Source organism: Coccinella septempunctata, chromosome 9, assembly GCF_907165205.1.
Source record: "Coccinella septempunctata chromosome 9, icCocSept1.1, whole genome shotgun sequence".
Classification (NCBI taxonomy): domain Eukaryota; kingdom Metazoa; phylum Arthropoda; class Insecta; order Coleoptera; family Coccinellidae; genus Coccinella; species Coccinella septempunctata.
Window position 1 is genome coordinate 20,016,349 of NC_058197.1, and position 22,461 is coordinate 20,038,809.

At 38.0% G+C, this 22,461-nt stretch overlaps 6 protein-coding genes across 18 annotated transcripts in view; 3 read left to right on the forward strand and 3 right to left on the reverse strand.

Annotated features, from left to right (window-relative positions):
* The window catches only part of LOC123320324, a 376,599-nt gene that overhangs the window by 302,970 nt on the left and 51,168 nt on the right, over positions 1–22,461 (forward strand). The window lies entirely within an intron of this gene.
* On the reverse strand, positions 7–1,482 carry LOC123320308. 2 transcript variants are annotated; one of them, XM_044907603.1, is made up of 4 exons: positions 1,341–1,482; positions 979–1,078; positions 298–893; positions 7–160 (listed from the first exon to the last, which is right to left on the reverse strand). In XM_044907603.1, the coding sequence occupies exons 3-4, from the start codon at positions 674–676 to the stop codon at positions 69–71; spliced, it is 471 nt and encodes a 156-aa protein (XP_044763538.1). In that variant the 5' UTR covers positions 677–893; positions 979–1,078; positions 1,341–1,482; the 3' UTR covers positions 7–68. The 2 variants fall into 2 exon arrangements, with proteins under 2 accessions (XP_044763538.1, XP_044763537.1); XM_044907602.1 differs by lacking the exon at positions 1,341–1,482 and adding an exon at positions 1,156–1,311.
* LOC123320285 (sex-lethal homolog) lies at positions 1,699–3,967 on the forward strand. 3 transcript variants are annotated; one of them, XM_044907568.1, is made up of 5 exons: positions 1,699–1,760; positions 2,025–2,333; positions 2,384–2,581; positions 2,639–2,796; positions 3,641–3,967. In XM_044907568.1, the coding sequence occupies exons 2-5, from the start codon at positions 2,062–2,064 to the stop codon at positions 3,799–3,801; spliced, it is 789 nt and encodes a 262-aa protein (XP_044763503.1). In that variant the 5' UTR covers positions 1,699–1,760; positions 2,025–2,061; the 3' UTR covers positions 3,802–3,967. The 3 variants fall into 3 exon arrangements, with proteins under 3 accessions (XP_044763503.1, XP_044763502.1, XP_044763504.1); XM_044907567.1 differs by lacking the exon at positions 1,699–1,760 and having other exon boundaries at positions 1,780–2,333; XM_044907569.1 differs by lacking the exon at positions 1,699–1,760 and having other exon boundaries at positions 1,782–2,333; positions 3,653–3,967.
* LOC123320283 lies at positions 4,592–8,621 on the reverse strand. Of its 5 annotated transcripts, none has more exons than XM_044907563.1 (4): positions 8,565–8,621; positions 7,379–7,443; positions 5,898–6,585; positions 4,592–4,740 (listed from the first exon to the last, which is right to left on the reverse strand). In XM_044907563.1, the coding sequence occupies exons 2-4, from the start codon at positions 7,431–7,433 to the stop codon at positions 4,686–4,688; spliced, it is 798 nt and encodes a 265-aa protein (XP_044763498.1). In that variant the 5' UTR covers positions 7,434–7,443; positions 8,565–8,621; the 3' UTR covers positions 4,592–4,685. The 5 variants fall into 5 exon arrangements, with proteins under 5 accessions (XP_044763498.1, XP_044763501.1, XP_044763499.1 ...); XM_044907566.1 differs by having other exon boundaries at positions 6,809–7,443; positions 8,565–8,585; XM_044907564.1 differs by lacking the exon at positions 8,565–8,621 and adding an exon at positions 7,679–7,819 and having other exon boundaries at positions 7,379–7,448.
* On the forward strand, positions 10,080–16,433 carry LOC123320238 (sodium-coupled neutral amino acid transporter 9-like). Of its 3 annotated transcripts, XM_044907488.1 has the most exons (12): positions 10,082–10,339; positions 11,024–11,132; positions 12,813–12,932; positions 13,055–13,133; positions 13,192–13,277; positions 14,410–14,567; positions 14,919–15,086; positions 15,144–15,374; positions 15,434–15,630; positions 15,688–15,792; positions 15,853–16,103; positions 16,159–16,433. In XM_044907488.1, exons 1-12 carry the CDS (start codon positions 10,333–10,335, stop codon positions 16,331–16,333), a joined length of 1,686 nt encoding a protein of 561 aa, XP_044763423.1. In that variant the 5' UTR covers positions 10,082–10,332; the 3' UTR covers positions 16,334–16,433. The 3 variants fall into 3 exon arrangements, with proteins under 3 accessions (XP_044763426.1, XP_044763423.1, XP_044763424.1); XM_044907491.1 differs by lacking the exon at positions 12,813–12,932 and having other exon boundaries at positions 10,080–10,339; XM_044907489.1 differs by lacking the exons at positions 10,082–10,339; positions 11,024–11,132 and adding an exon at positions 12,628–12,713.
* Positions 17,081–22,013, reverse strand: LOC123320227 (solute carrier family 26 member 10-like). Of its 3 annotated transcripts, XM_044907473.1 has the most exons (14): positions 21,787–22,013; positions 20,655–20,757; positions 19,956–20,071; positions 19,751–19,908; positions 19,579–19,690; positions 19,292–19,470; positions 19,074–19,238; positions 18,911–19,015; positions 18,718–18,857; positions 18,470–18,632; positions 18,219–18,395; positions 17,870–18,142; positions 17,513–17,816; positions 17,081–17,455 (listed from the first exon to the last, which is right to left on the reverse strand). In XM_044907473.1, the coding sequence occupies exons 2-14, from the start codon at positions 20,681–20,683 to the stop codon at positions 17,316–17,318; spliced, it is 2,061 nt and encodes a 686-aa protein (XP_044763408.1). In that variant the 5' UTR covers positions 20,684–20,757; positions 21,787–22,013; the 3' UTR covers positions 17,081–17,315. The 3 variants fall into 3 exon arrangements, with proteins under 3 accessions (XP_044763408.1, XP_044763409.1, XP_044763407.1); XM_044907474.1 differs by lacking the exon at positions 21,787–22,013 and having other exon boundaries at positions 20,655–21,155; XM_044907472.1 differs by lacking the exons at positions 20,655–20,757; positions 21,787–22,013 and adding an exon at positions 20,198–20,355.

The following is a 22,461-nucleotide window of genomic DNA, read 5'->3' on the forward strand; positions in this document are numbered from 1 at the left end:
AACACCAAAATATGGTTGTATATTACGTACAAAAATCATATCTAGTGAAAAAAATTGAGGTAACAAGTTCAATTATCAACTAGTGACCAGTCATAATTCAATACTTCTTCATCAGTCCACTCCTCATCATCGTCTGTATCCTTTTCCGAGTCCAGAAACACTGAAATAAAAAAATGTTCAAGCACAAAAACACAACATATGGAAACACTGAGGTGAAATTCTCCTCCATTGTTGAAAACGTGGGTAATATTATTTCGAATTTGGGGAAAATCTGTTGAAAAATAACATACATATTACCTTCTTCATGGACAATATTCTCATCAAAAATGCTCGGATCGCTGATTAGCCTATAGGCTTTGTTTTCTGCTGTTTTAACATCTGGATAATCATTGACTATACGATCCAGCATCGCACAGTTTTCATCTAAACCCCGGATGCTATCTGGGTCTACAAATAATCTATAATTTTCAGGAGTGATTTCAAATATCTCATCAGAATTGTCCACATCAATTATATCGTCAGTATCTTCATCTTTTTTATTAGACACTGCATTCACATTATAATTTGATGTACCACAAGCATGATTGTTAGTATTCTTTTTTGCTTCATTACGAAGTTTTTCATCTATTACTTGAGGACAGTAATTTTCGAGCTTCAGGAGATCGGCTGGATCCATAGTGATGACTGATGATAGCGAAGTTGATCTAAAGTTTCAATAAATCTTGAACTGTATCCACACAGTCAGACTTTTTCAGCGTTGGCTGCTTTGGTTTACTTTTCACTGGTTTGATAACGAGACGTTTATCGTTGATCAAAACACCTTTCAATATTTTTATAGCTTCCTTTCTAATATCTGATGTTTTGAAATCCACAATGCACCACCGTGCAGATTTCTGAAATATGAATTTGTTTTATCAGCATGTGCTAGGAGTGAAGGCGAAATAGGCTGATGATGATCTTCAAAAACTGATAACATACCTGTCTAGGCAAATGAACAGCTTCTATAAGAGAACAAAGGTTTTTCACTTGTAATTCTTCTTCAATTCTACAGGGAAATCTCACATACAACTTGACTTTTCTGGAAAAAAGTTTATTATTAGTATTTCAAATTGAAAATATACAACACTGAGAATAATAGAACTACAAATAATTTACCCCATCATTCATGGAAATAAAATTGAGTAATTAAATGCACAAAAATTGAAACGTTGAATTGAAATTTTAGGTTGATCAGTTCACATAACCTGTAGAAACACACAGAAAAAAAATTTAAAAGTCAGTGAAGGAGGAAGGAGAAGAAAGTGATGCATGATCAAAGATAAATGTTTGTTATGATATACCTTCTTCTTGAACTATGGATAATTCAATAACTCATTAACCTAATATCAATGAGTTCATTCTATATATGGGTCTTATCCTTTAAAAGCATTCGTGATGGAAAATTTCTGAAAAAAATTAAAGAAATGAGGGAATTCCGCTTATGCACTGCCAATAAACAAAGAAAATTCTGTGCTTGTTGCGCAGGTCATAGTAAAAAATAGTAGAAGAAGACATGTAGTCAACTCTGTGGTTACACTTGATGGTAATGTTCTGTGGTTGACGCAGTTGATCTATTTTCTTCTTTTTCCATATAGGAAAATGTTAAAATTTTCTCGGAAAATTCCTAACCTGTAAAATTTCAAAAATACAAAAATTTTTAGTGAGCCATTGAAAATTTGAAAAAGTTCATTTGTTTATTTGAATTTTTTCTCCAAGCAAAGGTATGTCACAATTTGTTGTTGTATTGTGAGAACATAGTCGCATTAATTGAATATATCGCTTGAATTCGAATGCTTTATTTGAAATTGTAACCTAGAATTAATTCGAGTTAATAATTTCCGACTCCGCCGATTCAAACAGCCATAATTCTTCCGAATCTTATGCACCAATTGAAATAGTTTGGTTGGCGGTTTCTTTCACGGCATTTCTAGTGCCAGAGTGGGTTTTTTGTTTCCAGCAATACATCTTTGATCGGTATTTTTCAGCCAGGGCTAGAAGTATAGATAGAAGAAGCTAGTAAGAATGATGAATAGCAGCAGTAACAATGGAGCGGGTGATAACAATCAGTCACAGCAACCTCAAATCGACAAGACAAAACTTATTGTCAATTATATTCCACAATTTTCTACCGAGGAAGATATTGGTCAGATATTTAAGCAAGTAGGGAAGGTAGAGAGTATCAAGATAATGAGGGACTTTAAGACAGGTTACAGTTACGGATTTGGTTTTGTTAAGTACTCTACCCCAGAAGAAGCAGCTAAGGCTATCGAGGTCATCAACGGAATGTCTTACAAGTAGGTTTTTACTGAAGATAAACATGAAAATATGTAAAATTGCTTTTTAGGAATAAACGTTTGAAGGTCTCATACTCGAGACCACCAGGTACAGATATGAGAGATTCCAATTTATATGTTACGAACCTCCCAAAAGATGTAACAGAACAAGACATCGACCAGATGTTTAGCCCTTTTGGAGAGATAGTTCAACGCACCGTTTTGAAAGATAAAATAACGGGAATGCCTAGAGGTGTGGCATTTGTACGGTAAGTACAAAATTGTAGTTAGAAGCGTTATTTGAATGGAACCTTTTCTTCCTCTAGTTTCTCGAAGGGAGAAGAGGCCCAGAACGCCATCGCCAACCTGGACGGCAAGATGCTGGACAAGGCCATATTCCCGCTGAGCGTCAGGGTGGCAGAGGACCACGGCAGGCAGAAGGCTCAGTACATCGATGTCTGGAATCCTTTCATGTACAACAGGGGTAAGAAGAGACGACACGATGAATGATTTTTAAAGGGGCCTCCCTGAATGTTTTGAACGATTCGAAATTTGGATCGGGATGGATGTTTGTTGTGAGGACGGAGAATCGGGATTGTTGTGTTTTCGCCTCCGAAGGAAAGACGGGGAGATGTGAATGGTTGAATGAATATCTCGGGGATTTTGGGCTTTGAGAGAATCTTGTATACGAGTCGTTTTAAAGGCTGTTTAATTTTCGATGGGATTTTTTTCCTAGTGAAGGAATTTCGGATTGTATTGTCTATTCGGAAGCTTCTTGTTGAAAAAAAGGTTTAAATTGTTTGATTGTGTAGCTGAAGGGGTTTTGTGTATTGTTTACTTTGTAATGTGTTGTGATAAGAGCAGAAAATGGAATTTTTGTTCTGTTTTATTTATATTTGGAGTGAAAATTGAAATTTTTTGCTCTCTTACGATGTTAACTTGATGTTGATGTAACTTTTCTTCCGTCTTCTTTGTTGTCATTAATCCTCCTGTTTAACTTTTTGTTCTAACTTTCCTTTGTGATGAATGCAGGCATCGTGGGGTATTAACCTTTGAAAAAATGGTTCTATTCTCATTTTATCCCTATAGAAATTTCCCGTTTCCTCACATTCACTTCTTCAAGCTCTCAATTCAAGATTAACGTTGATTTTTTTCATTTTTGATCGAGGATTTATTTTCAATCAGTTCCCGAGTTCAATAAATTCTCAGTGGCCATGAATTTCAAAAGGATTTTGGTTGATCGTTGTTGAGAATTGATTGAACGTTAATTTTTAAGGAAGGTCAATCGATGAACCGAAAGAATGATAAAGACTTACCTTATTCATCAGTTCTTTCGCTAGGAATGTTACCCTTCCGTGGGATCATGCCTTTTAGAGACATGCCGATGAACATGTCAAGAGGAAATTTCCCCAATCGCTTCGGCCGTTTCAATAACATCAGAAACATGGCGGCGGGCGACAGTTTTCTGCAGACTCCCTTCTATTTCTAGACGACTGAGAGAGACAGTGAGAAAAAGGGACGATGCGGCTCAAGAAGTTTTAGAATTTTTGTTCCCGTCGTCTCCGGTCTGCTTAAATATTTCGTTTTTTCTTTTTTCCTCGCGGACATGTCAGTGAAGAACTACCTAGTAGCGTTTCGGTGAGCCTCGTCATCATCAAAAAAAAAAAAATTAACAAAACAACCGTTTAATTGGTTTTTCTGAAGCCATCGAATCATTGCCAAGGCCCCCCCTGACAGGTCCCCTCGTTATTTTGACTTTTCAAATTCGTTTTTTTGTTGGTGTTTTTGACGATGCGTTTTTTTCTGTTGTTCGAGTTGACATTTTGCGAATCGTTGTTTTTCGAAGTGGTTTTTTTTAAGCAGACCGAGACCTGAGTTTTGATTTTAAATCGATTTTTTTTTCTGTCACATAAAAGACTGTTTTATTTTATTCGATGCGATTTTTTATACAGAATTTTCTACCTATTTATATGAATCGATTAGTGATTTTATAATTATTAGTATAAACTATATTGCAATAAGAATATTTACCTTGAGTTATTTTATATTTAAGAAAAACTAACACAAATTTGATCTGTAAAGATGAGATGTTTTGTTTTTAGAGGTTTGTGTTAGTTTTTTTTCGAGATAGGATGATGAGTTGTTATATTTTACTGTTTTTATTTATTTTATTCGAATAAAAGTCGAAAAACTATTATTCTCCCTCCTTTGTGTCCTCTACCAAAGTGGTACATAGTTTGACTAATATTTTGGCATCTAATCAAGATCAAAAAAATTTCTAGTCAAGATTAACATATATGTATAAAAATTACAACTTCGATACATCATTTTCCTCGGTATACTGCTGTTCGCTCAAAACACTGAATACGCTGTTCATCTTTTTGGTGCAGCCTTTGACTGGATTACCTTTGTAGCCAGGAGTCGGCACCTAAATCAGAGTGACGATGTCAATTAAAAAAAATACTGGCAAAAGAGCATAAAATAGTTAAAATTCAAAAGCAGGGCGGTCATCCATCCAGATACCGAACCCGCCAAACGCTGCTTCGCTCCCAAAAAGAAATCCGATCTTGTGTGGGACCTTTAGCAACGGGGATCTCCCCCGAAACCATCGAGATTCGTCGCCTCCCGTCAATCTTCCCGTCCCAGAGAGTCTCCCTTACCTGTCACCATAATGACAGGTCTCATTTCTTTCCGAGTTTAGCGCAGTAAATTACCGAGTTAAATGGATTTTAAAGTATCCATTCTGGACCAGATCAGGGAGAACTACAAGCCGCTGCTGCTGCTCCTCTCCGGCACGGCCATAGTGTTCATCGCGTCCAAATACTTCAAGGCGAGGTCGTGCGAGAAGACGACCAAGCGGGATCCCTCCAGGGAGCTGCCGACGGTCGAGGACATCCAGAAGTTCATCGAGGAGCTGCCCCTGGACGTCGGGCAGCTGGAGAACAACCAGGAGGGTCTGAAGGAGCTGATCGGCGAGCTGTCCGAGATAAGCGAGGACGAGGAATGGAAAGAGCTCGTCGCTAGCCTGCAGAAGTTCTACGAGGAGGGCAGTGTGGTGTGATAATGTATCATTGGGATTTTGTGTCCATAACCCCTTATTATTAGCATGGTGCCTAATACAGTCTAACATACTCCAATTCTTTTTTTTCCCCTACGTGAGGTGTGAATATTAGAATCTAAGTTCTCAGTGGCTTTCGATCAAGTGTTCTGGAGACTGAAGTGAAGGAAGAGGATTTTTAAAAGCCTACAATCCACCCAATTTCTATTGGACCACACAGCTACCAGGAAAGGTGCAAGAACTCCTTTCACTGTCCCAGAACCTTCAAGAAACCGAGAGAGAAACACTCTGACACTATCTTCAAAGGCTGGATCATTCCAGAGAGGTCTAAGAAGGTTTTAGATCTCAGGGAGATCCTTACTGGGTTCCTCAAAGGGCGTTGCCTCCAATGAGTCTAACAGAAACTTCTTTGGAAGAAGGAATTCTTGACCACCTGGTGATGGAAAGCTTTGAACCTGGAGGGTTAGCTGTAGACGACATAAGCTCTGATGAAGGAACAATAAATCTTAAATCTACAATCTACTCACTTGAAATCCTTGCATGTCTTGTGATCTGGGCCGACGCATTGACCAGCAATGCACGATAGATTGTTGCTGCAATCTTCCTTCTTCCTGCATTTATCTGGTTTGAGCCTGGAAGGTGTCTTGGTGCTCGTTGCAGGATTGATGGGTTGAAATTCTACCATGCCATCTACGTCGGACAGTTGTAGTTGTTTCGTGTTGTTTACTGGGACTTTGTGGTTTTCATGTGATTTTGTTGTGTCTTGTCTGTTTGGTTTCGTCTTATGGATCTTTGTCAGGCTAATTTTTAACCCTGATCTCCCTATATCTTGATTTTGGTCACAATCAAGTCGTTGACACTTGGTTTTCACCTTTACCGGACGCCCGAATCCCAAGTTTTGTTCGATTTTATAGCCAAAACCGCCCATGTAAAATCCAGTTTGGTAGTTGACCTTGGGTTTTGTCTGTTTTAGCTTCGGGTATCGTTGTGGTAGTGGACTGGGGATCCAGTAATCCCAGTCATTTTTGCTTGGTCTATGTGGAACGCCTATTTTTATTTCCTTTGGTACGTAAGAATGTACAGGTTTCGTTTGCCGATCTGGACAGAGTTTTTCCATAAGTTTCGAGCTTCCCATTTCTGTTTTCTGCCTGCATTTGTTGGTTATTTTCGACAGTTTTTGCTTCTCCTTGCTCCAGCATTCGTCGCAGGGTCGAGCTGCAAGGAAATAGGGTTATGACTAGTCTAGGACCTGCCCAGGGTTGCTCTTGAAGTGCGGCAAGGTGCAGAGTGTCGATTTCATCTCATTCTGGATAGAGAAGGCCAGAAAGGTGTGACTTTGAGCTACGAAAACTAAAGCTGAATGGCTGGGTGCAAAAAATTGACCAAAGTGATTAGGAGATGATGAATGAATGGTGCTGAAGAATAAAACAGCTTGTACTTGAAAAATATAAAGGCCTGAGCTCTCTAGGATGGTTCACTTTCTTCCAAGTTGCTTCAAAATGAGTAAAACCAAGTAAAAAAAAGTTAGAGTGGGGTGAAATGGAGGTGAAGGAGTCCAAATTATCAGGCTACAAACTACTCTTGTACGTGAGGCTGTGTTGTTAGTATCCTTTGGCGTATTCATAAAGGTATCTCGATTTGGGCACAGCTCTGGTCCTGCCATACATATCGTTGACGTAAACGTAGTCCTCGTGTGAGGAATAGTATCTACTATTCCTGTAGGAAGGGTAAACTGCACTCAAATACCCTGGGTTTACCAGGACGCTGTTTCCAAACTGGTCTTTAAGGTAGACTCTTCTCGTGTAAGGGTCTGTGTAGTAGACGTTCCTAGAGATGCAGTTGTAGCACCTTCTGGTGTAGACGGGAGTGGGATAACTCTTCGCAGACCTCGACCAGGAAGGTTCAACTACCACCACCTGCCCGTACTTGTCTGTGATGTAAACGTTGTCGGATCTTTGTGTTGTGTAGTATTTGTATGGTTGGTGATCTGGTAAGTTTGAGGTCTCACCTCCGTTGGCCAGATAGAGGACCAGAAGCAGGCATAAGCTTCGCGTTAAAATCATCGCTGAAGACCTGAAATGTTATTTTGTGTTGAATTGTTGGGGTCTATTTGATAAGGGGTGTCTTAGAAGTTATTTTGACCCCCCTGTTCTTAGTTTTCAAGGCGTAAATTCTAGTTTTTATTAGATATACGTGAGATCGGAAATATTTCCTAAAATTTTTATATTTACCCCTCTAAATTTTCAATGAAGAATCCAGCAAACCGTTTTGGAACTTGGGAACAGTCTCAAATTTTCAAACTCAATTTTTCACAAAAATCACACAACACAATCTACGACTCGATCTGACCAAGAACTCCTGTCTTTTATGCAAATCTAACAGCCGAAGATTTGTTTTTTACGTTGTTTTATACTGTAGGTCACGTGGAATGATTGTTTTCTACGTAGAAAAATGATCTTTATGTTACCTTCCCCACAATACGTTTTTGCAAAGAGGCTGACGAACGAGTGGGAGTTACACAATTATGCAAAGATTAATTAATAGATAATCCACATATTTTTACAATGTCAGGCTTCCTTTAAAGGAGAGAAGGTCATGGATTGGAAGAGATTCCTTTAATGTTTGGAATCCCACACTTGGATAAACAAATCGATGAACAAGGAAATAGATATTTATTCTAGTTTATTCTCGATTCAATTTTGAAAAGGCATAGTTTCGGCCACTATTCAGTTATCGAAACACCCTGTATAGCAGAGCCTATCAACCTACATGCCCCCAAAGATGCTCCCATTCGAGAAAACAAATCAAAGAGCAAAGTGCCGTAAATTGTTTTTTAATATCGATCGCACAATAAACAAATAAACGAGAAATGCATTTTCGTAAGCCATTAAAGTCAATTGATATCGAGTTTGATCTAATCTGAGGCTGTAATTGTTCATCTCCAACATGATGAAATATCCTTATTGGATAACATCATGCATTTTCATCATTTCTCGAGCAAATCTGTGATGTCAATGGTAAATTGGCTTAAGCATTATGATATTGGTGATAGAAATTAATATAGATTAACGAGATAAACGTGGTGTGAAATATTCGATAAAGAATTTGTTGGATAAAATCTGACAATTTTCAAAAAATCTTCTGGGACAACATTTTTTGAAAGTTATAATTATGATTTATACTTCTTTACTCACCTGTTCAATCAAACACTAAAATCAATGATCTTTTGACCCATTCTTTCTACTGTAATTAGAAAATAATTGGCAATTTCCAAGCTTTATGCCATCATTTAGACACGATCGATAAACTTAATATGAAATAACATAATATTACACTTCTGTTGTAAAAGTAACTTATTGGAGATCAAATGGAAGTTTAAAACAGCAAGATTACACCATTTTCTCACAAATACAATTAGTGATTTCCATCTTATTTCAGCTCCTCAACTGGTTAATTGAATTTAATAAAAGATTGTTCATTGAAATATTCGAACGCAATAGCGCATCCACCATAAGTTGTATTAGAAGAATGCAGAAGAATAATCTGTTTGACTATAAAAGAAAAATTCAAAATACACCAAAAAAGATCTTCTGCAATTATAACAAGGAGTGATTATTAACGCTAGTGATGTAATAAATAATAACGCATTGTTTCAGGAAATGAAGGGGTGATATACACGGTGTTCCGTAAATATTCTGATGATAACCTTTGAACTATTCGATGTAGATAGTAAAGATTCAAAACTGTCACAGCTGACCTAAGTATAAAAATGTCAAGGTTTCAATCACATCTTCATAAAATAATAAATTTAGGTTGCGAAAAAAATTCATGTCGTATTGGGAAGTAACTATCATGCATTTTTTCTTTCAATTTCAATTTGGACCAGTAAAACATGGAATACTTCCCAGATTTTTCTGTTTGCATGGTATATTTTTGTGGGAAAATTAAAGTTATCATAAAAGGTGGTAATTCCCTAAATTGTCTTAAAATCGCTGATAAGTTTGTGTAAATACTTTGGTACTGGTAAAAACCAGATAATAATGAGTAAATCTAGTACATTTTTATTGACCGATGATATCTACTGAATTCACAAACCAAACACTTGGTCAACAATATATTATTGACTACTACTATACTATTCCATACGAATGTTTACTATTTTTGACCTATATGGTCACTGCTTAAAATAGACTTCGTCAAAAGTAGATAGAAATTTAAAAAGTTAACATTTGGAAAACACTCGTGACCGGAGCGGTCATCCATCCAGATACTGAACTCTCCAAACGCTGCTCGACTCCCATGAAAAATATTTCCTTTTTTATTCCAAGAAAATCGAAATTTTCGTGCCTAGGGATGATAAGTCTAGGAAAAAGTTTGTTGTAGCACCCTTAATAGGCCGTTTTGAACCTTATACACATATTCTGAGGGTTGATATTGCAGATAATAAGCCAGAAAATCATTTTGACTTCTTCGAATTTCACTCAATATAACAAATATTTGACTACCCTCGATAAAATGGGAGAAGCCCATCTCCAATTTTCAGAATATAGTATTTCCGCAGTTTCAGTTGACTCATTGTTTGGGAATAGAATTAAAGGTCACCCTATCTCGGTGTATATTCGTTGCGGTACTTCGAAAAAAAAAATTATCGCCTTCAACACCATCTCGCTTATCTTCCAAACTGTTATCTTTCACGGCACAAGAAGGGGTCCTATAAAACAATCGCGTATCATCACACATTCTCAAGTTTTCTAGTAGACCACTTCGGTTGACGTTTGTGCGTTCGCTTCAATTTCGAAAAGAAGCTTTTTTTCAAAAATATCCGTGTTGGTGACAATGGTGATAAGACGGACGGTTTTTCTGATCAGGAACTTTAAAGGTTTCGTTTTTTAAAACGGTGTTCTGGTTTCGTAACCGAAGCAGAAGATATACGAAGTCATCCCACGAGAACCAAGTCACAAAATGAGGGGTAAGTAGCCATCCAGCTCCATTTTGTCCTGTTACCCATGAAAATCTGCAAAAAAACTTTTTATCCCTGAAGATGCCGAGTATAATTTTCGACGAAACTTCGGAAAATCGAAGGTAGTTGACTTTTTTCACTCTGTTATTATACTTCGGGTAGTTTAATGGTTTCAATTAGCTTATAGAATTAAGAATCACGTTTTTAATTGACTCTTAGCATATCGCCATTGGCCACTAATTATTCTATTCGCATCTGTTCAATTAAAATTGCTCGAATTGTCTGGAAATTTCCACGTTTTCTGTGTAATTATTCCTTTCGTGATCTTCACGTGATTTTTGCACCAAAAATTATTCTGAATAGGCTATGAATTTTGTGTGAAAATAAAGTTTTATTCAGAACTAAGATTTGTTGGTTCTTTAACAATTAAATGCTCTTTTTAAATGGTTGAACTTGAATATTCTTCATGCAGACACCAAAGTCGGTTCTTTTATCAAAACGGTTCTAAACATTTTTTCAGTTGAAGTGAGGGAAGGGATGTTTTAACAAATTAATTATAACAAAAGACTTCTTGTAGAAATAGTAGTTTTGAGCCTGCATTGTTGAAGAATTTTGCAGGTTTTTTGGGTAACAGGATTGTGTATTCCTACTTATGCCTGTAGTATTTATCCACTGATTTTTTTTTTTTTTTAGATCTGATCAAGGGCTTTCAGAGCTTGGTTACGGAAAAGTCTAACCGTGAGGTAGACGAGGAGCGTGGACCACTACTCAGCTCGAATGCGTCCTCCGTCAAGAGTTATGGGTAAAAAAAAACATTCTTTATCTTCGAAATCGCATGTCTTTGTACACGAAAACCTTATGTCACAGCAACAGCGATTTGAATAATTCATAACGCGAGTTTTTGAGTTATGGCACGAAATCCTTCGTGTTTGGTGGCCGAAATCGAAAAAAAAATTGATCGTACCGGGAATTGAAAAATATCAGAGTTGAGATCTGGTGTGTAAGTTATCCTTCTTCATGATTAACATAAATGTAAATCGGCATGCAAAGTTTTCACGCGACAAAAATGGTGGTTGGAATCCTGTATGGACGTGGTACCGTAAGATATCAGACCAGTGGCGTCGATACTCTTTTCTTCGTGAGGGGTTTTCAGTGCGATACATTATGCTTTATTTAAAGTATCGTCTAATGGTTTATCTTTTTCTGGTGGCATTGGTCTGAAGAATTCTCAATATTTCGACGTTTTTTTACAAGATCAGAACCTGCTTTCATCGTCTTATCTGAGCTTCAGTTAGAATAAAAACATTTGGTCAAATTTTTTAAACTTATTTTAGAGAGGAAGAGTACTCCTATTTTTATAATAAATTTTTGGGATGTCTCCACATCTTGTGCAGCCGTCACTGTGGGCACTTCTTAAGGTGCTACATTCTTTCTTATAGTGACGCAACAATCTCTTCCTGAACCAAATATCCGAAAGTTCGATACTCCCCTAATTATGAACCGTTAACTTTCAGAGTCTCCCCTATAATCACGCGTCCCCCTCGCGTCTCTACGCCCCTGGCTTCTCGGTAACCAGGACACACGCATCTTCGTCGGTGCATGTAAAAAGAAGCGTGCCGGCTCTAGAACCTCCCCATACGGGATTCCAACCACGGCCTGCCTGATGCAACTTCGAACTTCGTTTGCAGCTTCCTCGAGACTTCTCGCTGAAGCCTGCGAGTGGGAAATGGTTCTGTGAGGGGTGATAGGGTGAGGTGCACACAGGGTGATCGCGAAACTCGACGGTTTTCCGCGTGAAATTGTGATTTTTCTCGGTTTCCTCGTACAGGGTGAGTTTTCTTATGAATTGAGAAGATTTTCCACATTCCTCCAGTCATGAATTCATTTCTATGAGCGTTTAAAGAATATTCGATATATTGAAGGAGGAAAAACTACAAAATCTGCATTTATAATATATTCCTTATTGGAATTCCTCAAGATGAGCGTGGAGAAAATCTTTTAAACATGAAGTTATTTCAGATATCGATTGAAATTTATTTTGGGAGGATTTTGCATCTCTTCACAAATTAGTGCAAGAATTCACGCAGGAGCAAATCGTTGATTTCATTTTTAATTGATTTTGTTTCAGAGATTGGGAGTGAAAGCCCTAAAAGGTTTGTGAAGAGATGAAGTTATTTGTCGGTTTTCTACTACACCTTGCAATTTTCGATTTTCTCCACAGTAAATTCAGAAAACTCACCCTCTTCGAAAGTTCGTTACAGTCTCGAAGAAATTTAAGACTTTTTATATAGTTTCAAGAAGATCCGGTCGCTATGGCAACGGAGAAAAACTGCCAGATACTGAGCTTCACACAGCTGATGGACGTGAATTTCAACAATAATAAGTAATTGAATTAGCTTGATTAATTGCAATTGACTAGAACGAATCTAAATTCGCGATTTCGTCAACGACTGTTTATTGAATTGTTTTTTTCGGTTCACAGAACCGTGTTCGGAGTTTCCGACACCGAGCAGTCGTATAATGGTAGCGGCGAAGAAAAGACCGTAAGATCCAAGAGTATAATGCCCATTTCCACCAAGATACTGAAGAAACAGCTGTCCAAGTGAGTAGAATCGAAGATTTTCCCTTGTCTGATACGCCACTGGTCCTTAAGCCGTTTTTCCCTTGCCACAATTCGAACCATAGAATCCCCCTACAGTTTTTTCAGTGATTTTTTTTTTTCAGAAAATATTCTCTCGACTTGTATCCTAGCCAGATCATAGATGCCTACTTCAACGGAGACATACTATCGGAAAACCTCCCGGTGGGTATTCACCTTTCGATTTCAATTCTTTGTAATAAAATTATCCTGTTTGTTCCAGGCGAAAAAACAAGCTCAATTCCCTTACCCCAGTCCTGAGAAGAAGGGAGAAGAAGAAGAAAAGAAGAACTCATCGATAGTGACAATGTAAGTTCAAATTTCAAAATTATAATCTGTGGTTTGAATCTGCCTTGAACCGGGGCGTTGTATCATAGAGTGAGGGATAATCTGTGGTTTAACTCCTTTATCGATGGTTGAGCATCGATAATCACAGATCAACGTCATCTTCTTCTTATCTCTAGGGCCTCAATTGACCGTGAAATAAAACGGACGTGGAAGCGTTAAAGCAATTTATTTTTCTCTTGATAAAACCGCGACGAAAATTGTTGATTTAGGACTGCGAACCAGCGGTACGGCGTAAAGGAACGATAAGGGTTTATCGCAACATTGTTAAATTACGGTAATTAATTGAACAATTGGCGTTTCTTCGGAGTTATCCATCGATAAGGATTCGTAGAAATTGATTACCAGAATTATGATTATTTTTTTGTATGCATATTGTTCGACGTATTTGGTAACGTAGTTTGTGGAAGAAAGTTTACAAGTCTGCACTAATGTGGCGCCTATACTTTTCGGGTCAATTTATCTTAATACTCCGTTTGTCCTTGGAGAATCCTTCTTATCTTCATAGACATCATTCCAGAAGTATCAGGATAAAGAGGATGATGAAACTTTAGTTTGTGTTCGATCATTTTCATTTCCCTGAAATCGCGATAACTCTATGGCCGAAAGGCAGTTTTAAACGTGATTCATTCAAGTTATCTACAATTTATTTTGAGAGTTGCAGGCGAATTATTGGGTGATAAGAGATGTTAAATTTAGACCTATATCTTGTTTTCCTTTCACGGTTCAAACTTGAACACTGTTGGCGTCATGATGTAGGTCTTATACCGCTTTTGGACTTTGGGTATCTAGTAACCTGCGAACTCACAGCTCTGTAGACTGAGATATCTGTGTATCCTTAAATACACCTATTTCGAATTAATATCAGGTTTGAACCATTCTTCAATACTCGTCGTATTAACAAAGAGGAAGAGAAGTTCCTCTTTGGCATTAATCACAGATTATCTAATCATAGATCCTAATCAAATTTTGACAACTGTTGTCAAACCGAACCATCGATGATTTGCATCAATTAATCTGTGTAGGGCACATAGAAATCGCGAACACTTTGGACGTCCAAGAAAACTTTTATCTGTACTCGCTTTGCTTATTTCAGATTCGCAGTATGGAACACCATGCTGGGTTCCTCGCTGCTGGCCATCTCTTGGGGAATAGAGAAAACCGGCCTATTCCCAGGGATCATCCTCAATTTCGTCATCGGGGCGATCTGTCTCTACACCGCTTATCTTCTGCTTCGCGTTAATCAGAAACACAGTGAGTATGATGCGCTTAAAACAGAAATTAACAATGGTTTGTTTGGTTTTCTCGGAATAAATTCTATGACCGGCGTCATTGTTGACATTTGAGTCATCAAGTTTACCACATGTGTTTAACACACCACTTGATATCCTGGGAATCTGTTCAAGGTCGGGATTTTACCGAATTCTTTCAATGTTGATTTCTACTTACATAAATATGATCTGCGAATCAAGAATATGATGACAGATGGCCTTCAAATTACGCGTGATCATAGACAGAAGTCGTGCCAACTTAGCGACAAGAACTAGCGGGCTTTTTAAATGATTAATTCCCTGTCGATAGTATGCAGATAAGTTTTTGTTACAGGTGTGATAGGAGAAAGATGCGAGGTACCAGAGTTGTGTAAGATGCTCATCGGCAGATGGGCTGAGGTACTTTCGAAAGTATTTTCCATGATAGTATTATTTGGCGCGAACATCGTGTACTGGATCTTGATGTCAAACTTCTTGTACAACCTCGTTTATTCCATACACGGTAAGAGGATCCGTTCGGGATATCGGAAAAACCGTCAGTTCAACCATCTCTTTCCAGGTTTTATTTACGACAGTCAAGAAAATGACAATATATCTGTGATATGCCCGAAAGAGCAACGTGCAGCCAACTTGACCAATGTTGCAATGTTGGCAACGGCCGACCCAGGGCCGTTCAGTTTCGAAAAATACTGGGATCTGTACTCCACCGTGCCTGTGATTTTGGCTTTCATCATATTTCCAATGCTCAACTTCAAAAACGCGCAGATTTTCATGAGGTTCAACAGCTTGGGTTAGTATGGGAGGCTACAAATTTTTTTCTTAAGTTTTACCATTTCACTGTTTTTTCAGGCACCATTAGTATAGTTTATCTGATAGGCTTTTCGTTCGTCAAGTTCTTCAGTTGGGGCATACACTGGCCGGAAGTGTCGGTGGTGTTTTCTTTGAAGCCGACTTTCGTTGCCCTAAGCGGCATGTTGACAATGAGTTATTTCATACACAACATCATCATTTCAATGATGAAGAATAACAGACATCAGGAAAACAATGTAGGTGGCAAATTATTCATTGGTTCAATGTGGAAATTGAACTATTTATTTTTTCAGGGACGAGATCTTACGATAGCATTTGCATTAGTGACTTTTACGTATTCTGCGATTGGAGGACTTTTGTACATATCGTTTCCAATGGCTAAATGGTGTATAGAAGATGTAAGTCTTTTTTTCAGTCCTCATTTCAAGAAATTCTTATCATAAGTTCATTTTTTGCAGAATATCCTGAATAACTTTGGAAAATTTGACAAACTGGTATTGTTTGGGAGGGCTCTCCTGTTCTTTCAACTCAGTACAGTGTTTCCTTTACTCGCCTACATGTTACGTAAGGACATATTCTCGAATTTGAGTTTTCTGCAGAAAGATGGAGAAAAATTCAGATATTTACCAGTGATTATCACAAATGCCATCCTAGTTGTGATTTGTATATCATTCGCATGTTTCATACCGCGTATCGGTACGATTATACGGTAAGAATTTAACTTTTTCCCCTAATTTTTTTAACTACTTAACATTTTTCCTCAGGTATATTGGGGCTCTTAGCGGTATGGTGTACGTTTTTATGATGCCGAATTTGTTGAATATATATTCTCTCAGGAAAGAGAATAAGTTGACTTCTTCCAGACTTGTTTTTCATTGTACCATAATTGTAATTGGTGTCCTTAATTTATTGTCGCAATTCATGATAAGCGACGACTAAGCTTATGTGTTTGTTTTATTTTTATTTTACTGAAGTGATGGCTGCTTTTTGAGTGCGTTATTTTTATATATTTCTGATAATAAATTATATTTTAAACTGATCAAGTTGAATGAATATCCAGAAGCCAACCCTGTCCTTTAATCGAATGGGCTCTATGATTAAGTACGAACCTGTTTTTTATTTATGTTCATGACTTCTATGATAACAGTTAACCTCTTCTATGATCATGGACAACCTCTTCTATGATCTTCCCGCCGAAATAAGCACCACAGAGGTTAACACAACCTAACCTCTAAATATTCTAACTTAAAATTTGTATTTGTATAATGTTTTTCAATATTTTCTTATGAAATGCTAAAATGGCAGAAGTTTCAACACAGGAGCATCAATTGGCCTGCAGACTGTGCAAACATGTTATTGTTGGAAGCCCAGTGAGCTGTTTGGTGTGCGACAATACTTATCACGAAGGTTGTGCCAAAAAATCTAATGGAACCCTTGTAGGAAAAACTGATTATGTTTGTAAGAAATGCGACAACGAATACCTTTCTGAGATAAGACATCTGATTGAAAGCGACGAAGTGAGTGAAGGGACGAAAAACGTTTTGATTATGCTTGTGAAAGTCATAGAATCCAAGGACGAAATAATAAGTTCGAAGAATTACTATATAAAACTTTTACAGAAAAAAATAGCAAAGTTGGAAAACAGAGAATGTTGAGAGACACAGTGAGTTGATAATTGAATGAGAATTGTTAGTTTTATATAATATTTATTTATTTTTCAACTTACAACTAGTATCAAGCATAATGTACATTATACGACAAAACAATATATATTTTTAACTTTACTTCATGGTCATGTGAATGTACTCGATTTCCCAGAATCAACCAAGTACACATTGAACGTTTCCTTTGTTTATTGTCAATTCAGCTTGGAAGACGATGATTGTCTGTTGCTCTCCCTGAGTTGGTTACGATTGTGATGTTAATGGACATCTTTCAAGTTCATATGTTTCTCTATCCCTTGCGCATATACAACTGCATCATGTATCGTGGGAAACAGTTTAAAAACGCTATAAACCTGTTCTATTGCATCACACTTTGCTATTTTCTCAAACACCGGACCTGAAATTCATTAAAATGTGAAAACCTTCATTTCAATCCTCAAAATTTAAGACTCACCTGAACAACCTGCAATGTAGAGATATATGCCCAATTGATCTAAATCTCTAGCTAAAGTCCTCATCATATCTATACCAGCAGGGTCAATAGACGTAATTGAAGAGAAATCCATGATTATATATTTCATCATCAAGCTTTCAAATTCAAACGGCAGATTATGCTCCTCTGCATATTTCCTTCTCCTCAAAATTTTCGATGGATTAAAACCCAGCTTCTGACCGAATGTTTTCATAAAAACTTGCCTAGATGAAAAGTTCAATATGCCGGAAAAATGGAATATTTTTATGCCCGGTATCTCTTGCACCTGAAACACTTGCATTAATCGAATATTCTTGAGTGACCCAAGGATTTTCTCACAGCTTTGTATCTCTCCAAATCCAAGTAAAGATCGGTGTTTGGGACGTTACCAAGGAGACAACTGTACGGCCTGTAACTTTGCAAGATGATGCCGAATAATGATATAATAACACCGACGGCAAGAGCTAGACCTATGTCTAAGAGTAGAGTCAAGAGGTAAGCCGCAAGAAAAACCAGAGCGTCCCATTTACTCAATTTCCAATATTTCAGTATGAGTGTGAACTGCATGACCGCTGGCCAGATTGCTGCTGCGATTAGAGTACCCAGGCAACACTGAAAGATCAAAAAGGTAAATTTAGCAAAAAGGTTAGTATTTTTCAAATTTGAGGATTTAAGTGACCAAACTCACCTTTGGTAGTGATTCGAAAGCCGGTCCTAGGTAGAGCAAAACTGATAAGAGCAAAGAACAGGAGATCAGTGATGTGAGTTGGGTACTACCGCCAACTGACTGCTGTATCAACGATCTACTCACCGATGCACAAGTGGGCATGCAGGAAAACAAAGATCCAAAGGCATTACCCATACCCTGCAAAAACGGACGATTTCTGTCATAAGTCATTATTGAAAGTTGACAAGTGACATGTATGTCAAACTACTTACTAATGCGAGCAACTCTTGGTTGGCATCAACTTCGTAGAAACATTTTCTGGCGAATAATATCGCCATCGACATGGTGATGGCATACGATACTATGGCTATCGTTAGACACTCCAGGAATATGTCCGGAATGAGGGTGAAGTCTGGAAATTGTATCAGGGGAAACCTGGAAAAGATTCAGAATCAACGAATGGAAAAAGAATCGGAATAATTACAGATATTGATTAATATTATAAGTACCTAATAATTACCCTGTCGGAATATTTCCAATGATCTGTATGTTATTCAATACCTCGAAGGTATCCCTACAGAAGTAACTAAAAGTGGTTCCCATAATTACAACGAATATTTCTATCGGAAAAGGGATTTTTGTCCTCTTCGCCATGACTCTCTGAAAAGATTGATGTTAATGAGGATGCCTTAAAAGGGATGTTAAAGATTCACCTTCAATCCATAATTATTAGCTAGTATCACCATTAGAGTCACAGCTGAAATTATCACAGAAGGCCCATGGGCATTTTTTATGTTGGCACCCACATCGTACAAAGTCTGAAACATCGAAAAATAAAATTCCCCACCACCTTCAATTTTTTCAAAAGTGTCCCACCAATGGCAAACTGAAATATCCTCTCCTCTTGTGCAACTTAAGCCCTAGGATTTCCTTCAGTTGGGAAACGACCACGTGACAACTTGTCGCGCAAGTTAGACCCTTGATCAGGGTGTCGGAGAACATGGTGGTTATTATACCAAGCCTCAGGCAGAACATAACTATCTAAAATCGGTTTAGATTGATTTTTTTGGGAGATATTTCAGTGGTTTACCTACCTGTATGCAGGCGACGACGAAAGTTACAGTGATAGCGACCTGTATGTTGGTACGGACGTGACCACCGCTCATGGCGCTTAATTCTTCGTGTTCTATCACTGTCCCATTCTGGAGGATCTCGTGGGTTCCGTATTGGGACACTATCTTCCCAGTCATCAGGCAAATGATGGCGAAGGTACCTGCGTTGGGAAAACTCGTGAAAATTTGTGATTTTCCTACGTATCTGAGCTAAGTGTAGCGTCAGGTAAAGATCGAATCTTTAGGGTTTTTACCTATAAAAAACTAACCAGTTGACAGGTGCCTAGATGTGCCGAAAATGGCGTACATTAAGACCGGGAAGAAGGCCATGTATATGCCGCAAATGGGGGGTATACCACCCAACATACCATAACCCATACCCTGAAAAAAATTAAATCTGTGAAGTACTGGGAATCCATCTATAACTCGCCTTATCTTCACCTGTGGTATCTGCATCACCGTGATGGTGAAACCCGCCACAACGTCTCCGAAAAGCCATTTTTTCCACTCGTAATTCGGCAACCATTTCAAGATGGGAAAAGTTTTCCTGAGGCATTTCACCGGCTTAACTTTGCAACACTTGTGGATCTTATCTGCGACTGAAGATATTGTTAGGGATACAAGTTACACCTGTAACTAGACTTACCTTCCACCCTGGTCGGTTTGGCGTACAGGGTGTCCCTGTTGAGGTCCTCCTGTTGGTACACCGGACGATCCACGTAGATCGAGAGGCTGGGCTCGGTGTAGGAATTGGTGGCGACGCTGAAATAATTGAAATGCACGCTTAAGACGTCTATGCAACTTATGTCCATCTGTTCCACGATCAGAGGGCTTTTTTTCCTCATAGCCGCTGACTTGTGGACTTGTGAACGTATAAGGAAGGGTTACCTGCGATATTTGGACGTCGGCCTGGCGCACAAAAGACGGGTTTTCTCGTTATCCATGGCTAAATTAATGCGAACAATACACCCGGATGGTCTCAATGCGTTTTTAGACTTTCGGCACAATGCGGCTTGTATTTGAGCTCGATAATTGTTGTTGAAAGGAGTCGGAGACAGAAATGTTGAGTTGTAAGATAAGATTAATCGCTTTGTTTACGTCTGGAATTCGAATTGTGGCTATCTGGTTTGTTTTTCGGATTTTACAGGTGCTACAGTCGAATTATCTGGGTTATTTACTTATTGATCAAGGGAATAAAGGGTTAGAACCTTGACATTGACCAAATATTTAGGTTGACGATAATAATTCTTTCTGCATCTTACACAAGTTTGTGTCATCGCTTTCCAAGTGCAGAGAAAGAATAAGAAAAGCCCAAGGAATATTATTTAAGTAGTTGGGTACTTACGCGTCGTTTTCCTGTTGGTTCTTAGACATCTTCCCTCTCCAATGTGAATCAGCACAAACATGTAATTATTTCGACGATCATGGGACGTACGGTCGGTCTTGTGCTGAAAATAAAACACCACAAGTTCATCGATAATCCTTATTCACTGTGTGAAAGCACTTTGAACCCGTTTTACTTTCCATCCTGACGAATCTGATTTCAATAACTTGAAAATAGCTCAAGGTATCGCAATTTCAAAGTTCATTCGTACGATGCGATGAGTAATTACATAAGCGACATCATCAGGATACGGGGGATTCGATAACCGTTTCCGCTTTGATGGAAAAACCGTAAATATCTCCGGTTGTCGCCAACCGACTTGGCGAAACTCCGTTAGAGACTATTCTTTATCTTCCAGCTACTGCTGAAAGTGATAATTTCTACCTGCATACTCAGGTAAACAAGGTTACAGAAATTAGACAGAAGTGGAGATCCCGTTGTATTACAATTCTGTCGAGAGGTTTTCAAGGCTGTTCCCAATTGATTATCGCTTCATTCATGTGGTTTTTTCCTATGGAATTCAATCGTCGAGTTACGGATCATCTTCACATTGTTTTCACTACTTTGCCAATAATAGTATACTCTGTATGTATTGGAACTAAAGAAAGCACAGGCTGACTTACAAAACTGAGTAGAAAACAGATTAGATCTCGATAAACACTATACATCATGTGCATTTTTAAGGATGGAGCTCCGTGCATATTGTGCAACGATTAGATAAAAATCTGCCTCTTGTATTATCTACTAGAGTCAACTTTAAAACCAATCTTTCCTCATATCACCAAGATAGCAGTTTTGCTTTGAGTGTCGGGAGTACAAACCTGATTCTTTGCTCTACTCTAAAAATTGACAACGTTAAAGTGTTCCCAGTATGATTTCCAGTTATTTTTCGTATCAACAAAAAATAGACAATTACTTGTTCAACGACCCCCGTACGTCGCGACCCACATTTTTACGGTCGCTGATTTCCCGTCAATCTGGATCATAGAGCGACCGTCCCAGTTTTAGGTTATAAACGTCAAAACCTTTACATAACGCCCTAATTTCGCTATAAATCGAAAGTAGGCAACCAATTATTACCGAATTTACTCACCGAACACATCCAGAGCTTCCTCACTCACTATCAAGGCGTTTTCGCCCTCTAATTTCTCCGATAGGGAGGTGCAAAAGTCCGTAATCTATCTTCGAACAGTTATCGATTAAAACCACGATCTAGCACTTCTGATTTCATTTCGATCGAGCGTAGGAATTCCAGCGATCTCATTATCAGTTCACGATTTTTCCGCAGGTGTCATTACGTTAATGATGGATTGTTTGACGGGTGAACAGCGACCCTCAAAATGTTTTGGGCGGGTTAGTTGTTTGATCAATACATTGAAGACTATTATCAATTATCACCATAGCAATAAGCTTTGGGATGTGGGAAATTACATATGAAAGAGATGTGGATTCCAAAATTCCATATTTATCATGCAGAATCACTTCCTTTTCAATGTATAATTGGCTCAAAAAACGAATTTTCAAAATTGTAGATAACATGATTTTATTAGTCATTTTGATCCTTGTTGATACATATGATGTGTAAATTTTATCTGTTGGTGTTTGAGATGTAAATATTTATCTGTTTATGTAAAACAATTATTACATAACTGTCTACCTCTCAACTTATGCTAACAAATCATCATTGCTATTCAATTATTTGTAAGAATTCCTTCAACTCATTGTGAGGTCATCCACATGATTTTCTCGCTGCTTTTCTTCGAAGAAA